Below are 17,819 nucleotides of genomic sequence, written 5' to 3' on the forward strand. Positions count from 1 at the left end.
AGAAGAGAATTCTTTAAAAACATAAAAAATCTTACAGTTCAAAAACTTTTGACTGGTAGTGTATTTATACATTAATAATCAAAGTTTGAAATGCCACCTACTTTTGACAAATAGTATGAATAAGAAATCACACACACACACACAAAAAAAATTCTGAATCATTCATTTCCTTTCAAAGTTACGTTTCATCTAAAATTATTGCTTGCTGGAATACTTTTACAAGAATTGAACATGATTGCAAAGCACTGTTCTAGTCTTTTATTTTTAAATCATATTCTGTGGACAAAAAGAGCGAGTGACATATTTCTCAAGTGCATATATAAAAGTATTTAATGCTACTTTTACATGAAAATTATCATTTTAAAGTCAATGGTCCAAAATAAAGCAATCTGGCATATTTTATATATTTCAAGGCCAAACTCTAGTAAAGTGAACATTAAAAGTTGGTTATAGAAAAATACAAAACACATATACAGTAATAAGTTTCCAATCCAGCTCGCAATCACTTGTCATGCACAAGCGAAGTGCTGAACTGAAGTGAACAGAATCAGATTTACTGTTCAAGTAACAGTGATTGACTGGCAAGTAGTGCAAAACAAGTGTGAAAGGGGTGTAAACAAAAACAAAATGCTCAGGAAACTGCTTTCTCCACACTTTTGCCAACAAATAACAACTTTCAGAAGCTTACATCAGTTTCATTACATTTCAAATGGTGAAAAACACAATTTTTGAATGAAGTGCCTGTTGATTTGTGGCAGTAGTCCTGCAGGCACCTCAGAAAGGAAAATAAGGAAATGTGCACAAATGCAGATACAGTATTACATTAGCTTATGTTCAAAGAAGTATATTTGCAAAGGCTTGCAGTTTACTATGATTTGAATCTGATCATAAGAAAGCTTTGTGTACTTTTTTAAATCTTAAATACTACTAAAACAACAGCCAGAGCTCTGAAACTCTGAGACAGCTCATCTCATGTATTCTTCCATACTTCCTGTTTTCTTAAGAAAATAAAAAAATAAACATTTAACCCGAAGGTTGACTTGGCATGTGGGGTAAAAAAAAAAAAAAAGTCATGAGCAGTCACATCGGACCACAGTGTGTACAGTAATCTTCAATAGATTTTAAATGCAGCAGTAACAATAATACACCTTTAGATGGCTCCACATTATTTTCCTTGGCTAACCTTTTTTTAGACACTTTCACTGCCACAGAAAGCTGAAGACATGCTTTGAGCACTGCAGTGACCTGTAAAAACCATCAATAGCTATAATATGTGAGGAGTCAGAGAAGTCAGATGTACATAATAGTTGCTATTATTCGGGATAAGCTCATCTATCCATAGACCAGTGGAATAAAATACTGTATGGAATGTTACTTGGTAATGATTTTATGTAACACTGCACTGTGGAAAGGCTGGAAGCTCAGGGCTGTATCCTGTTCCTGTTTCGTGATGAGCAAGAGAACAATTCTAGGTATTGTTACAAAAATAAAAGAGAGCTTACATCCTGTCTGAAGGCTCATATTATGTTTTGAGATACAGTAGGGCACACGTGGTTTGACAAAAGCCTGTTTTACTTTTCCTAAAGGACCTGCTTTAGCACCAAAGGCACACGAAGCACCTAATTCGAATCTGAAACGGCCACTATATTCATGTGTTTACCTCATGATATTATAATTTAATAATATATGGACGAATATTTAACATACACTACCAGCCAAAAGTTTTTGAAAAGTACGATTTTTAATGTTTTTTTTTTAAGTAGTCTTTTCTGCTCACCAAGCCTGCATTTATTTGATCCAAAATACAACAAAAGCAGTAATATTGTGAATTATTTTTACTATTTAAAATAACTGCTTTCTATTTAAATATATATTTAAATGCAATTTATTCCTGTGATCAAAGCTACATTTTCAGCATCATTAGTCTTCAGTGTCACATGATCCTTCAGAAATCATTCTAAGATGCTGATTTGCTGTTCAAGAAGCATTTATTATTGCTATCATCAATATTTAAAACAGTTGAGTAGATTTTGTTCAGGATTCTTTGATGAATAGAAAGATCAGTGTTTATCTAAAATTATAGAAATTAATACTTTTATTTAGCAAGGATGCTTTAAATTGATTAAAAGTGATAAAGATATTTATAATGTTTATGGATACAAAAGATTTCTATTCCAGATAAATGCTGTTCTTCTGAACATTCCATTCGTCAAAGAAACCTGAAAAAATTCGACTTGGCTGTTTTCAACATAATAATAACAATAAATGTTTTTTAAGAAGCAAATCAGAAGGATCGTGTGACACTGAAGACTGAAGTAATGATGCTAAAAGTTCAGCTTTGAAAATCACAGGAATAAATTACATTTTAAAATATATTCAAATGGAAAGCAGGTATTTCAATTAGTACAAATATTTAAAATTTTTACAGTTTTTGCTCTACTTTGGATTAAATACATGCAGGCTTGGTGAGCAGAAAAGACTAAAAAAACTTAAAATCTTACTGTTCAAAAACTTTTGACAGGTAGTGTATAGGTGAAAAAAGACTGTTAAACCAAACTCTCAAATGAAGTGGCCTCATCTTCCTGATTGGCTAGGCTTTCAGTTACCATAAGGCTTTGCATCAGACCTGTAGGAATGATGGGTTTGAAAGATCGGTTGCGGTTGTGCATGAAGGGGAATGAGGATGACAATCGTCCTGAGGTGCCGAACGAGAGCAGCCGCTGCTGAACGTATGGACGGTGGTCAATTTTAGCAGCTTGCGATGAGTCTCTTTGCTCTAGCGTGCGCTTCAGATCCTGCACCTGGCTTAGAAGTTCCATAAGCTTGGTCATGACAGCCACGGAGCCTCCGCCTAGGATGTGCACCTCAGGTATCCAGCGCAAGTAGCGCTGCATCCAGACTCGGACAGACGGTCCGTCCAGACAGGGGAGCAGGAGGCCGTGATAGTCCAGAGGACGCTGTTGCCAGGACTCGTAGAACTCTCGGGTGGGGGTGGTGGTGGCGAAGGGGGCGTCAGGAGAGCCTATCCAGCGACTGATACGCTTCACCCGCAGCATCTTTTTAAGGCTGTCGGTCTCGTCCTTAAAGAAACCTTTCTTCGTTGGGGTTTTGAAAGCTGTGCTGGGTAAGGATAACTGTCTTTGGTGCTGTTTAAAATAAAGACAATGTAAATATTACTCTGCAAAAAATGAATTGACCGAATGAACTCAACTTATACATTATTCAACATAAACAGCACTGTTAGTCAAACAAACATAAAAGGTAAAAAAGGAAAAGTAGGGAAGGATGGGGTATGGTGTCTCCCTCACCTTTATTTTCCTCTTGACTACAGATTTCAATACCAAATAGCTATGCTCTTTTTACGTTTTATCTGAACATTAACATTTTTGAGATTTATTATATCTAAACTAGGGCCGGGACTTTAACGCATTAATTTTTTTTAACGCATTTTAATCGCACTTAATTTTGCACCGCGGAACGTTTCTCACTGGATGAGTTTCAGTGGACCGATTATACTGGAGCACCAACTAGCACATAGAGCCTCAAGTATCACCTTTTACAGAAGGTCTACCTACCTATAGGGTACCAGAATTTCTGAAATGTAGGCTAGTATATTTCTAAATATCCCAGTGTTTCCCCTACCATTATCTTAGGGGGTGCGTTCACAATGTCTCCTCCGTGAAAACACGGACTGGATCGCGGACTCCATTCATAAAAACCGAATCTACTATAGCGCGGAATGCCACGTAAATTCGTCGATTTTTGGATTGATTAATCAAAAGTTGGTCTGTCACTTAATTCAAATCGCGATATGGACTAGTGTCTGTCAAAACTGAAATGCAAAAAGACCGTTTTAATATGAATCCTGCATGTTCCGTTTGTATCTGTATGTATGAATGGTGGAGACGTGTTTTTTTTTTTACTACACGCATACTAACTAGCTTCATATCATACTTTACACACAGAAACTTCACGGCAACCTGTCAAAATAAAAGTACGGTTTAACATGAAACAGAACAATATTCCTATTTAAATAATTGACAAAAAAAAAACAATATATATGATAAAAAATAAATATAAAAACAAGATTAACCACTTAATTGTAGAAAAAAAATACTACAATTATTATTTAAATGTTAAATTATTATTATTTATTGATTTTAACAGCAAACCTCTGTTTGCCAAAAATTAAAAAGGTTTATTTTTCATTTGATTAAAAATAAATAAATGTTTATGCTTTCATTTGATTATGAGAAAAATTAAAACACACAAGAATTTCTTTAAAAAAAAAAATAGCAAAAGATTGTAAAGCCCTTTTGTTCAAAATGTTAAAATAGAGAGTTTTGGACTTATTTTTTCACTGAAATAAATGTTTTCGTTATTACACAAAGTAGGGTAAAGTACCGAGAAAAAAAAGTATGGAAACCTAGGGGAAACACTGTATCCTATTGCTACACTTAATGGCAATATTGCACTGGTCTGTTGGACTAGGTTGAACAAAAATAAACAATATTTTGTTGCTTAAGCTTATGTATTCAGTCATTCTTCAATGGTATACTAAAAATCCATATGAAAAAACTTACTTCTCACTGTTCTCAGGTCAAATATTTATATGCGATTAAAATGCGATTAATTTCGATTAATTAATTACAAAGCCTTTAATTAATTAGATTAATTTTTTTAATCGAGTCCCGGCCCTAATCTAAACAGTAAATAATTTAGATTTTGTACAGTAACACATACTGTTTTTTATATTTTGTAGCAAGAGGTTAAAGTAAAACCCTCAGAATTAGCTTTTATTGTTTCATTTAAAGGAATAGTTCACCCATAAATTAAACAAATGATTCCTAGGTGTATATGACTTTCTTCTTTCAGACGAATACAATCAGAGTTATATTAATAAATGTCCTGGCTCTTCCAAGCTTTATAATGGAAGTAAATGGCTGTTGATTTTTTAAAAAGTCCAATAAAGTGTATCCATCATCACAAAAAGGGTTAATAAAGGCTTTCTGAAGTGATTTGATGTGTTTTTGTAAGAAAAACATGTATTTTCTTACAAAAAGAAATTTTAAAAAAATCTGTCATTAATTACTCAGCCTCATGTCGTTCCAAACCTGTAAGACCTTTGTTCGTCTTCGCAACACAAATTAAGATATTTTTAATGAAATCAGAGAGCTTTCTGACCTTTCTGGACTTCGAATGTGGTAGGACCCTTGCGGTCTATGGAGGGTCAGAAAGCTTTTGGATTTCATCCAAAATATCTTAATTTCTGTTCCAAAGATGAACGAAGGTGTTATGGGTTTGGAATAACATGACGGTGAGTAATTAATGACAGAATGTTAATTTTTAGCGCCCATCGGCGCTGTTTTATTTGCCCTGATTAGCAAAACTGGCCTAGATGTATTTTATATATTCCTTTAATAATACATTGCTTGATGCATACATGCTGAACTCATTTCTAAACATCATACAATTTATTATGTAATCAACAGTGAACAGTTCTTAAGGGAGAAATTTTCCACATCTTTTTCTAAATGATTAAATATAGGGACATTTCACTCTCTCACCTTGGGCTTGTGAGGTCTGCGTACAACTTTCTCATGTTTCACCTTTTCTGAATACAGGGGGTTAAAGAAGAAATTCTGTGCCTTGCTGTCAAACTGCACAGACCAGTCCCACACTGTAGGGCAGCTCAATGGGCCGCTTTGTGCAAGCGGTGACTCTGCCTGCCAAGACAATCAAGCACACACAGTTAGCAGGAGGCGTGCCGACTATGTCAGGGAGGCAAAAGCCACTAACTTTAGAGTACATGTAGACTAATAACTGCATCACAGAGGGCTGACTGTTTTCTTTTTAGCCACTGTACTTCTATAAAGACCTCTAATACTTGCAGAATGGTGAATGCAGTACTCAAAAAGCAATGACGTTATCAAAATTTATAACATAATATACATTCTACCTTCAAAAAACTTTCTCTGTGATGTGCAGAGTTGAAGAGAAAGGTGCTAAAGATTGGCACATGAACACTGTCGGACAGCACAGTCAGGTAAGTCTCGGAGAACTGGAAGGCCGGGCTGTGCTGCTGAACAAGCTGCCACACGCATTCCAAGAACAGGAGGAAGACTGGAGAATGACACTACATTGAGAAACAAGACAATGAGGATGAGAATAGCTGTCAGTCGGTCATCATTAAATCAAACTATACACCCCAGGTCTTGTATCATGCTGAAGGGGTTTATTTCGCAATAATGACTGTATTCTCCATTTTAAAACATGGGTACTTAGCAAACAGGTAAATAGTGATGTTATCTGATTATATGAAAAGAAAGAGACTGCAGCCTGCAATGAAAAACATGAACCGGTTAAACTGAATAGTCTGTGGAATGCCGCAACTGACCAAGAATCAATTATTCCAGACAAACGAGTTCCAGGACCTGATAAAAGACAGGATTGCAGTTTGCTTTTTTGGCTGCCTGTAATTCTCAGAGGTTGAGAATAACAAAAATGGGCAAATATGAAACAGTAACACTTCCACTAAGCCTCTGAAGAAACAAAAGGCAAGAATGAGCATGCAATAATTACCTCCTTGTCTTTCTGATGGAGGTGATTACATCGATCCAGGAAGGCATGGCAACCAGCCACCCACTCCTTCTGCACTAGACTCTGGAAACCCATCAGTGTTCTGTAATAAGGGTCCAGCATTATCTGAACCAGACTGGAGATCACACAGCACAGATCTGTTCCCTCTTCCTCTGCAATCAATCAATATCGAGACAAAACATCAGGGGATACAATCCCAAAGTCAAAGGGATAGATCTATTGAAGTTTGCTTTATTCTTAAAGGCAAGGTATGCAATTTCTGCACTATATGTGGAACTATGTAAAACTGCAGTTCTGTCCAGCACTTCTACCATCCTTGGACAAACAGGTGTGGTCCATACCGGTCAACAATCCTGTTTTCCCTGGGAATCTCCCATATTTCACACCCATCTTCCGCCCGTCTCCCAATCAGTTAATTTTCCCAGGAAACTCCTGTAATTTGCATGGCCCAAACTATCTTTTAGACGGAAGTTTATTTATGTGCAACTTTAGTTGTATCTGATTTAAGGCCATAAAAAGTCATACAGCAAAAGTCTTAATTATGATTTCAAGAGGTCTTAAATTTAGAGACAGAATGACAAAAATTGATTAATGTTTAAATTAAAAATTCTATAGTGTCTTCACGATACATCAGCAAGCTGCCATATTGGTGGCACTGAACGTAAACAGTGCCACTGAACCGAAAGAACTCGGAAATTTAGCCGATTATGGTTGCTGAAAATTATCCATTATTGTTATGTTTTGGGCTTTCCTAAATGGTCAGACCGGGAAGAAAAATTGTAGTACTATAGACTGCCAAAAGTTATAACAAATCAAGGAGAAGAGTGCAAAAAAATGAGGAAAGAAGGCATTTATGGTTGGCCAAACTGAACATCATTTCCGATCAGGTAGGTAAATTCACCAAATCAAGGCCAAATTGTGGCCAAAATCGCACAGTGTGCGCCCGGCATAAGTCCTTCTCTATATGATTTAGCAGCTTCCATACATTTTTCCCCCATGGTTTAGACAGCATAAATTAGCAGAACAACGTATTCAGTAGTACATTAACAGTGCATATTTCTACCGCTCCAAAAGCATCTCCTGCTGCCAGAGAACTAATTTGTTTTTCGAATAAGCCCTTCTGCTGTTTTTGTTCAGACCAAAGTGAAAATCCACCCATATGTTTATGCATTTTACAAGCAGTTGTAAATGTGAACCGGTGGGTCGACAAGAAGAGAATGCATTTTAAAACCTTGGATTTTGGTACCCAAATGTTGACAGGTATGGTGTGGTCCTATCCTAAATTTTCAATATTGGTTATAGAGATAGTTGTGATAGACAACTTAAATGTTCCCAGACCCAGAAACGTTGTAGGGTCCTTACTACGTTTTTGGGTCTGGGAACATTTCAACTGCGTTGCTGTCTATGGAGAGTCAGAAAGCTCTCGGATTTCATCAAAAATATCTTAATTTGTGTTCCAAAGATGAATAAAGGGCTTATGGATTTGGAACAACATGAGGGTGAGTAATTTAGTAAGACAGAATTTTCATTTTTGGGTGAACTATCCCTTTAACCCAGAAGCTACTATGTTGGGCCACTCAAACAAACAAAACAAAAGAACTAGAATCTTTGGAAAGTCAAATTGAGTTGAAACATGCTTGACCTACCTGTTATAAGAACATTTGTGTTGTCCTTTTCAAGACATTCAACCACCTCTAATGCTTTTTGGAGACATTGCCTGTTGAGGACATTAAATGCAGCTTGATATTAGTTTCATAAATTCTAATTAGTGATTATGAACAGAAATGCAAATCACACAATTTAGTATTTTATTATGTCAGCTGACCTAATAATGTCTAGCCATCCTGAGCTTTCAAGGGAAGAGAACCATTTCATATCCGACAACCAAAACTCAGTTGAGTTTTCTAAGAGACAAAAAAACATTACACAGTGACTGCAAACAAAAGGATTTCAAGTTTTTTTTTCCCCCACATCTTCTTATGAAAGAGATTTGTATATTCTGTGACTCACCAATGAGAAAGAATTGTTTGAACTTGTTATATGACTGCTGGATGTCTTGGATAGTAGGAAGTGATTCTGAGAGGTCCTCTGTTTTTACAGAGTAAAGGTAATTATGTGCAACTGCATTTATCATTCTGAAAAACAAAAACAGAATTTGTCAATGTAAAGGCACACAGACAGTCAAGATAACACAGTACTACTTTTTTGTTTGTTTTTGCTGAGGACACCATATTACAAAACTATTTTGGTCCCTCAATTGAACAGAGAGAGTGTCTAGAACATTACTAGATAACATACTGCCATGTTATTTTTTGATAAAGAACAGTGCCCTTGAGTGTCATCACATAAAAACACAAACTCGGGCCACAAAAAAACATGACCGTATTGCAGCAGACTGGCTAATCTCATGGGATAAATAAACAGTATAATAAATAGAGTCAAAAAACTGTATATTTCTTTACGTGTCCAAGTGCTTTTGGAAATCCCCATCTTCCTGTGTCATAGACGGGAAAGATGCTTTGAAAAGAGCACAACCACTGTGATGAGACCAACACCAGATCTAAAAAGAAAAATAGAAAAGCATCCAACTTCAGTTAAAATCAGCCATACAAATGACAATTTGGGTCAAACTTTTTATTAGGTGGCCTCAACTGTGTACTTACACCAAAAATAAGTACAATGTACATATTGTATTGCAAAACACTTTTGTTTTAAAAGTTAAGGACAGGTTTGGTGGTATGAATAGGTTTAAGGGTGGGTTAAGGTGTAAGGGTCAACTGTGTAACTATAAATGTAACAATAGAAATTAACTACAGATGTAATTACATGCAGGCATTTTTTAAAATATAAGTACTATGTAGTACACAATAAGTGCATTGTATCAAATGGTTAATTGTTAGTACATAGTAGTATTTTAAATACAAATTATAACGTTACAATAACATATTATAACAACATTTATAAAATCTTGTTATTAACTCACTGGTAATCCCCTTCCTTGGTAGCTGAATAAATCCATTAGTGCTGATGGGATGACAAAGTACTTCGGTAACCTGAAGACAATGTCAGCAGTGTTTTTGTTAGATACACTTATTTCACAATGTATGACATGCTAACTATTTTTTTAATTATTATGCATGCATTTACCTTATAATAATTGAGAGACTATATTGAATACTTGCTCTTTTAGAAATGCATATATTTCAGGACTATTTCACTAATAAAAAGTGATGTAATAATGTAGTATTGAGTAGGTCCGTCACCTAAAATAATGTTTTTTGTTAACTACCCAAATATAAACGGTGTAGGATGGATCTTACAATAATCTAGGTCAGTAGCACATAAAAACATTGATTAGAGATTACATTCTGAACATTCTGAACCTTGTAATGCAAACAATAGTAACTTTATCAGACACTTCACAGCCAACAACAGCAGCATAAAGTACCTTTGTGAGAGTTCAAAGTTCTCGTTTTCAGTGACTAATCTACAGTTCACTTTCATCCGTTTCATTTCCTGGGTCCAGTCCTCTGGTGAGTCAAACATAATTGTCTCCTGTTTCCTCTGCATTTCTGCAAAACCAAAATACATCTTTTGTTGTTGTTCCAGAGTTGACCAATTTGAGTTCTGTGGCAGCTGTTGAATCTTTCACTTGCTCTACCGAACCAATGATGTGTTGTTACTAAATCTTACAAATAATTTAGTATGAGTTATCAAATGTATGTTTTTCAACAAAAAAAGGGTTTCCACAAAAATATTAAGGTTTTCCACATTGATAATAATAAAAATGATTCTTAAAAATTAGAATGATTTCTGAAGGATCATGTGACACTGAATAATGTCTATAAAGAGAGAATGACTGTTGTTCTTTCAGCCATCTGTTGCATTCCAGTTGACTATGAGACTATGATCAGAATTTAGCAGTTGGTGCTACAAGACCAAAGCTGCATTTCAGATGTGTGCAAAGTTCATGTTCTGCTTAAGCGAACTTCTGAGTGTGATGTCTTCCCTCATGGTGTTTGGTAAATTACTGGTTTTGATTGCTGTAGTATTTGGAGGCATGCAGTTAAATGTACACATTGACAACATAATAATGAAGTACTCAGACAACAGCTGTGAAACTGAAAAGTACCAACAGTAACACAATGAAAGCCTCCACAAGAAGATAAATCTGTACCTGGGCTTGGCGTCCCCATATAGGAGAAAGCAAAGACACATTTGAGAGATTTCTCCTCTAAACAATGGTGAGCAATACCCTGAAAGATCTGAAAGAACAAACAAGCAAATGCATAAGGAGATGTGAAACCCTCTTTAAAACGTACATATACATTTCAGACCTCATGTCAAACAAATTACCTTTTTGGCATCTTCCTCCTTGGTGAATGTTAGGCAGAACTGAAAGACTCGCAGGTCTTTACAGTGAATGATCATTTTGGACGGATATTTGTTCTTCACAAGAGCTCCCGTTAACAGTTTTTTCTTTTCATCATAAACTTAAAAAAAGTGAAATGTTTCTCATAACTCAAATATTCAAACCAAAGCACTTTCATAAGGAAAAATGGGTAACACTTTACAATAAGGTTCATTAGTTAATGTTAACTACATATTAAAATCACAAGTTGTGTTAATTGACATTAGTTAATGCACTGTGAACTAACATGAACAAACAATGAATGACTGTATTTTTATTATGTTAACTAACATGAACAAAGATTAATAAATAGTGTAATAAATGTATTGTTCATTGATAGTGCATGTTAGTTTGTTACATTTATTAATGTTAACAAATGACAACTAATGCTAAAGTGTTACCGAAAAATCTCATGGTTGCTTTTTACACATGTACAAATTTATAACCATTAATAATGATTAAAAAGTATAAACAATTATTACCACCATAGATGTGATCCACACACATTAATGGAATGTCATTTTCTCCGTAGAGTTTGTTCTTAAAGTTCTTGGCCTGAAACAAAGGTGAGTGACACAACAGTCTTCTTATTGTACTTCCTTTATGCAGACAATAGCAATGATTATGACAGACAATGATTAACAAATACTAAGTTGTCTGCAAAAGGTGCATTTTACATGACACACCAAAACTAACAGGAAAGCCAGATGCTGTTGCCTTGTTTAGTGTGCTGTATCAAACTTACACACAGTATTTGTTTGTGAAATCAAGTGTGAAACACACTTCAGTTCCTGTTAACCACCCTCAAATATAAGTCAGAAAGTAGCCTATGAAACCTCTTCATACACTAACATCTGATCAAATTTAGCTGTGCAGCTTTTTAAGATCACTGATTAGATAGTAACATCTATATGCTGGTCTTAGTCGGTTCAACGGTCTTAACAAACAAACAAACAACAACAAAAAAAGAAGATCTGAAAGTACCTGGCATTTCACGAATACCTGACCATTTGAGATCTAAGACACTGGTTTCCCACCAACATTTCACTGCCAGTGAGTCAGGCACTCAAGTTCCTGAAATGGCAGCTAAAGTGAGAGCACTCACAGCGCAGTTCCTCATGCAAGGTCACTGAGCATGCAGTTTGGCAAACGCTCTTTTAGACGCACAATGTTTCAAGGCCAACTAACATTGACTGTATTCACACTTTTTCTATTTACTCTGTTTTGATTTTTTTTATTAGCAGAAATGTTTATCCAAACCTAACTAACTATTTATCATACAGGAGCCAACAAAATAACCAGATCTGCAGTGTTTAATTTATTTGGGCTATAAAGCTTTCGAAGCAACAAACACTGTCATTTACCCAAATACGCTGTTTCCAACTAAAGGGATAGTTCACCCAAAAATGAAAATTTGATGTTTATCTGCTTACCCCCAGGGCATCCAAGATGTAGGTGACTTTGTTTCTTCAGTAGAACACAAACAAAGATTTTTTACTCAAACTCTTGCAGTCTGTTAGTCATAAAATGGCAGTGGATGGGCACAAAACCTTTGAAAGTAAAAACAACATGCACAGACAAGTCCAAATTACACCCTGTGGCTTGTGACGATGCATTGACGTCCAAATATATGACAATATTTTTTTGCGAGAAACTGAACAGTATTTATATCATTTTTTACCTTTGATACACAGCAATGTGCAACTGTCCCGAGTGCGCGCTCAGCATCAGGCACATTACATATGTACGCGCTCTGGCGTAGTATACGCAAACGCCAGAAGAGATCTGTCGAGTGTATACGACACTCATTTTTTACACAGTGCACAAAGATTGTGGGTATAGTGGCTATTCAAAATGGTAATTACACGCGCTTATCCTGAGTGTTCAACCGATTTAAAGCTAAAAGATTATGTTTGCTTGCGCGAACTCATCCGGCACTGTTAACTTTTCACCGATTTCCCCTTCCAGCGTTTGGGTACACATGTAAGGTGGCAGATGCGGAGCGCACGCTCAGGACAGTTGCACATTCAAAACAATCATTTTGTGTCTTAGGACATCAATGCATCGTCACAACTCGCAGGGTGTAATTTGGATTTGTCTGTGCATGTTTTTTTTTTACTTTCAAAGGTCTGGTGCCCATTCACTGCCATTATATGACTATCAGACTGCAACGGTTTGAGTTAAAAATCTTCGTTTGTGTTCTACTGAAGAAACAAAGTCACCTACATCTTGGATGCCCTGGGGGCAAACAGATAAACATCAAATTTTCATTTTTGGGCAAACTATTCCTTAAGTAATTCAACTTTATAGTAATTCAAGATGTTTATGTTCTTGATTTTCTTTATGTACCACTCGGGTCCAGCTTTTTGCATGCGTGTGCAATGCACCACTGTTGCAATTAAGGATAGATATTGAGCACAATAAATCTTACAAACAGTTTTGGATTTAGAAGACGGTTGTCATTTCAATGTTTACATTTAGCATAATTACAAAAAATGCTATGCTCACAGAATGAGCAATGAGCTTTTCAAACAGGACATATTTGCAATAAAACATTTATTTGATAAACAACTCTAACTAACAGAATCCTCATCATTAATATAGACAATTGTATGAACATCCAGCTCACACATTATCTTCTCTTCAAACCACATCACACGTATAAGAACGCTGCAGTCTAAATAGAGGAAGTATATGATGTTATAAAAAAACACTGTGGTTCTTTGGTCGTTCAAATGCCAAATTGTAAAGGGCTTCTTAGGTGACAGCATCATAGATGCAAATTACTAATAGAGTGTTACTGTATGTTGATTATTTTGGTCTACTGTAAGCAGATAAATTGGTGGCAAATTGTAAGATGTCAGTGGTATGGGTTTGTATGATGCTTTAGGGGTGGAGCTTCATGCTTTCTGTTTATTAAACATCTTACATATTTGTATGAATCAAATTCGTACAAATTAGTGAAATACCGCAGTCATGTTAGAAAAGAAGGGTTTGTTGAGGCATGTTACCAATCCTTACCGTCTCCTCCTGTGATGCCTCATCACTAATGAAGGTAACACGAAAATTGGTGCAGAACAATGTGCCAAAGACGCCACGCTGGGAGAGATCATCTTGAGTGTATTTGAGAATAGGATTGGCGCTACAGAACTCCACTTCGCCTAAGGAGCAACAGAATAACAGTCAAGTTAGTTCGAGAACAATTATTAAAGTCTAAATCGAAAATTACACATCAAATATTTTAGATTTACTTACAATAATACAAGGAAAAAGACCTTGTGCAAGGGATTTTCATATTTACCTGGTAGCAAATCAGGATGTTGCTCTTTCTTTGGTAAGTCTTTCTCCAATTTTATTTCCTGAAGAAGACAAGAGCATATAAACTGTAAACGTGATTGATTATCTAATAACATTTCTTATTATATGACACTTTCACAAGTACTGTTTAGCAATATAATGTCAATCACATCATGCCACATTTCACACACTGAGTGGCTGCTGCTGAGTAAGTGAATATTTGAAGTCTAGATGCCTTCACAGGACATCTGCTCTGTAATAAAAAACTGCTGTCGTACATATCAGAATATAAGGAGGAATAAAATACCTACACTGCCATTTAATACATTAAATGTCATTTATAAGTTATGTTGTCTCTGGCAGAAGCCCTGTGAAATATACAAAGCAAGCTTTGCAACTTTAAAATTTAAAAGGGATAGTTCACCCAAAAATTTTAATTCTGTCATTAATTGTCATCCCAAAACTGTAAGACCTTTGTTCATCTTTGGATCACAAATTAGGATATTGTCTCTGACCCTCCATAGACACTGACAGCAAGGGTCCTATCACGTTCAAGATCCAGAAAGGTATCAAGAACATTGACAAAATAGTCCATGTGACATCAGTGGTTTAAAAGTAATTTTATGAAGCTACGAGAAAACGTTTTGGACCCTTGCTGTTTATTAAGGGTTGGAAAGCTCTCGGATTTCATCAAAAATATCTTGATTTGTGTTCCAAAGACAAACAAAGGTCTTACGGATTTGGAACGACATGAGGGTGAGTAATTAATGACAGAATTTTAATTTTTGGGTGAACTATCTATTAAATCATGTTACTTTCCTTGCTACCATTTCAGACAGATAAAAGAGGTTGCAGAAACCAACCAAATTAATAAATTAACGGCAATGTGTAAAAATGGTAGAAGTTCAGTTGAAACAAACAGGATAAATAGGAAAGGAAGCCATCCAGCATCCTGGCTACCATGAGACCAGCTGCAAAACACGACGGCCAAAACTTCACAAACAGTCCCAAGTATTTGGGGCACTCCTTTCCCTAATGACTTCCTGGGGGTGAAAACATTCTCTTAAAAGTTTCTTTTGAAACCTGAGGCATTAAAAACACATCGTCTATCCGTTTACGTAAATTTTGCCAGACATAAAAATGGATCACAGTGGGTCTTCACTAATATTAAGCCAACAAAAATGAGGGGAGAGTACTGTGAGACCCGACCAAGCCCCTGTTTCTGATCTTCAGAGAGGGAATCAGCTGAACTCTTCACATAAGACCAGTGGCCAGTTGCATAAACATAGACACTATGTTAAGATTGTGTACTAAGAACTAGCTTGACCAACTAGCAGTTAGAAGAAAAAATCCCTTTTTATGCAAATTGAAAAATTAGCCCCCCTTTTTTTTCAATTTAAGTAGTTTATGCAAATGTTTATGCCACACAGATCTTCCTGCAATTCTTGCAAGTATCATACAATGTGACTTAAAACAGCCATTCTGTCTAAAACACAAAAACTTTACACTACACACTACCAGTCAAAAGTTTGGAGAGTAAGATTTTTTTCTCTTCTGCTCACCAAGCCTGCATTTATTTGATCCAAATGCAGCAAAAGCTGCAATATTGTGAAATACTTTTACTATTTAAAATAACTGCTTTCTATTTAAATATATTTTAAAATGCAATTTATTCCTGTGATCAAAGCTACATTTTCAGCATTATTACTCCAGACTCCATGTCACGAAACTTTAGAAAACATTCAAATCATATGCTGATTTGCTATTCAAGAAACATTTTTTTTATTATTATTATCAATATTTAAAAGTATTTTTAAGGTTTCTTTGATGAATAGAAAAATCCAAAGATCAGCAATTATCTGAAATAAAAATCTTTTGTAGGATTATACACTATACCATTCAAAATCTTGGGAGTCAGTATAATTTATAATGTTATATAATGATTATAATGTTACAAAAGATTTCTAATTTCAGATAAATGCTGTTATTCTGAACTTTCTATGCATCAAAGAAACCTGAAAAAAAATTACACTCAGCTGTTTTCAACATAATAATACTAATAATAATAAATGTTTTTTTTTCGCAGCAAAACAGAATATTAGAATGATTGCTGAAGGGTCAAGTGAATGGAGTAATATAATATACAAATATTTTAAAATGTTTTTGCTGTACTTTGGAACAAATAAATGCAGGCTTGGAGAGCACAAAAGACTTCTTTCAAAACATTTTTTTTAATCCAAAAGTAACGTATATTGCATTCAAGCTATGCATTTTAATGGGTTCATGAATTCCCTAGGAATCAAACCCATGACCTTGGCGTTGCAAGCGTCATGTTCTACTGTTCAGATCTACACAAAATAAAGTAACTTCTTATTTTTTGCTTTACAGAATAGTGAAAATCATACAGGTTTTGACGACATGAGGATTACGATGTTAGTTTTCCTTTAAATCTCTACTTCTGTATTATAATTTTTTGGTCTTGTAATGTTTATGCATTAATCTCTAATAATAGATGATTTCCATATTCATGTTATTTCCTTATTGAGTACAATCACTTTCAGAACAGAAATTTACAGATAATGTACTCACCCCCTTGTCATCCAAGATGTTCATGTCTTTCTTTCTTCAGTCGTAAGAAATTATGTTTTTTGAGGAAAACATTTCAGGTTTTCTCTCTTTAATATACCGGTAATGCACTTCTATGGTGCCCCCGAGTTTGAACTTCTAAAAAAAGTGAAATACTCCTTTAAAAAACAATAAGAGCATGAACTCTATTGTCCATCACTGGGTCATAACACAACCCATGACATCTATTCCAACAGGACGCCCTATGCTCGTTCGCTCACTCTCTCGCGCGGGAGCGCGCACATATATCAACACTAGATGTAGGTTTATAACATAACTATGAATGGACTTCAAACAACTATAACATGCCAGAGGCAAATGAAAGCACTCGTGACTCGTGTCAATAAACAGAAAATTATTCAATAACCTGGATTACAACCTCCAAGCAGTCTAGATTGTAAAGTTGAGGACTTCTGGTAAGCCTAGAAAAACTAAATTTCAGTCGTCAAACCGAAGGTTTTCAACTTCGAGGTGTAAGTGAATGAAAAATCCGTTGCTCTTTGAATGCATTTCCCTGTGTGAACGAAACACGAAACGCACACAAACCTGAGATTTCCCTGTTTATCTAAACTTAAACAATGTCAACATCAGCATGGGATTTACTAACCTAACCCAGCCCAGAGAATGACTGCCTGCGGCTTTAACTCTTGTTTTAGTTAAATTCAGTATCTCCGGGTTGTTTTGAAAGCAGCGCAAGTATTATACCGCACGAAAGCTTTCACTTACCTCGGGTGTAACATAAGACACAAATGACGGTTTCGTAGACTTGGCTCCTCCGCTCCCCAAACTCAACATTTTGCCTGTCCCAGTATCCCGCTTCCCGAGCAGTCAGGTGGAAATCCGGGAGAGCTCGAGCAGCCCAACTTTCCTCTCCCTCTTTGCTCTC

The 17,819-nt window shown here is 35.6% G+C and overlaps 1 protein-coding gene across 1 annotated transcript; it reads right to left on the reverse strand.

The window, feature by feature from the left end:
- Positions 1-243: 243 nt before the first annotated feature.
- On the reverse strand, positions 244-17,819 carry mtmr12 (myotubularin related protein 12). The gene is made up of 16 exons (XM_073839893.1): positions 17,660-17,819; positions 14,313-14,370; positions 14,033-14,172; positions 11,494-11,566; positions 10,957-11,093; positions 10,778-10,865; positions 10,049-10,172; positions 9,584-9,653; positions 9,063-9,160; positions 8,611-8,735; positions 8,426-8,504; positions 8,247-8,317; positions 6,583-6,752; positions 5,960-6,136; positions 5,568-5,726; positions 244-3,146 (listed from the first exon to the last, which is right to left on the reverse strand). The coding sequence occupies exons 1-16, from the start codon at positions 17,726-17,728 to the stop codon at positions 2,547-2,549; spliced, it is 2,238 nt and encodes a 745-aa protein (XP_073695994.1). The 5' UTR covers positions 17,729-17,819; the 3' UTR covers positions 244-2,546.

The sequence above is a fragment of the Garra rufa genome, chromosome 5 (assembly GCF_049309525.1).
Source record: "Garra rufa chromosome 5, GarRuf1.0, whole genome shotgun sequence".
In the NCBI taxonomy this organism is placed as follows: Eukaryota; Metazoa; Chordata; class Actinopteri; order Cypriniformes; family Cyprinidae; genus Garra; species Garra rufa.

What these genes read in the sequence shown, in the direction of transcription:
- mtmr12 (XM_073839893.1), bottom strand. Translation starts at nt 17,728, where the DNA reads ATGTTGAGTTTGGGGAGCGGAGGAGCCAAGTCTACGAAACCGTCATTT. An exon ending in TGTGGATCACATCTATGGTG is followed by an intron (nt 11,094 to 11,493) that starts GTAATAATTGTT and finishes ACTTTTTTTAAG; the next exon opens with TTTATGATGAAAAGAAAAAA. An exon ending in GCAGACCTCACAAGCCCAAG is followed by an intron (nt 3,147 to 5,567) that starts GTGAGAGAGTGA and finishes TATTTTAAACAG; the next exon opens with CACCAAAGACAGTTATCCTT.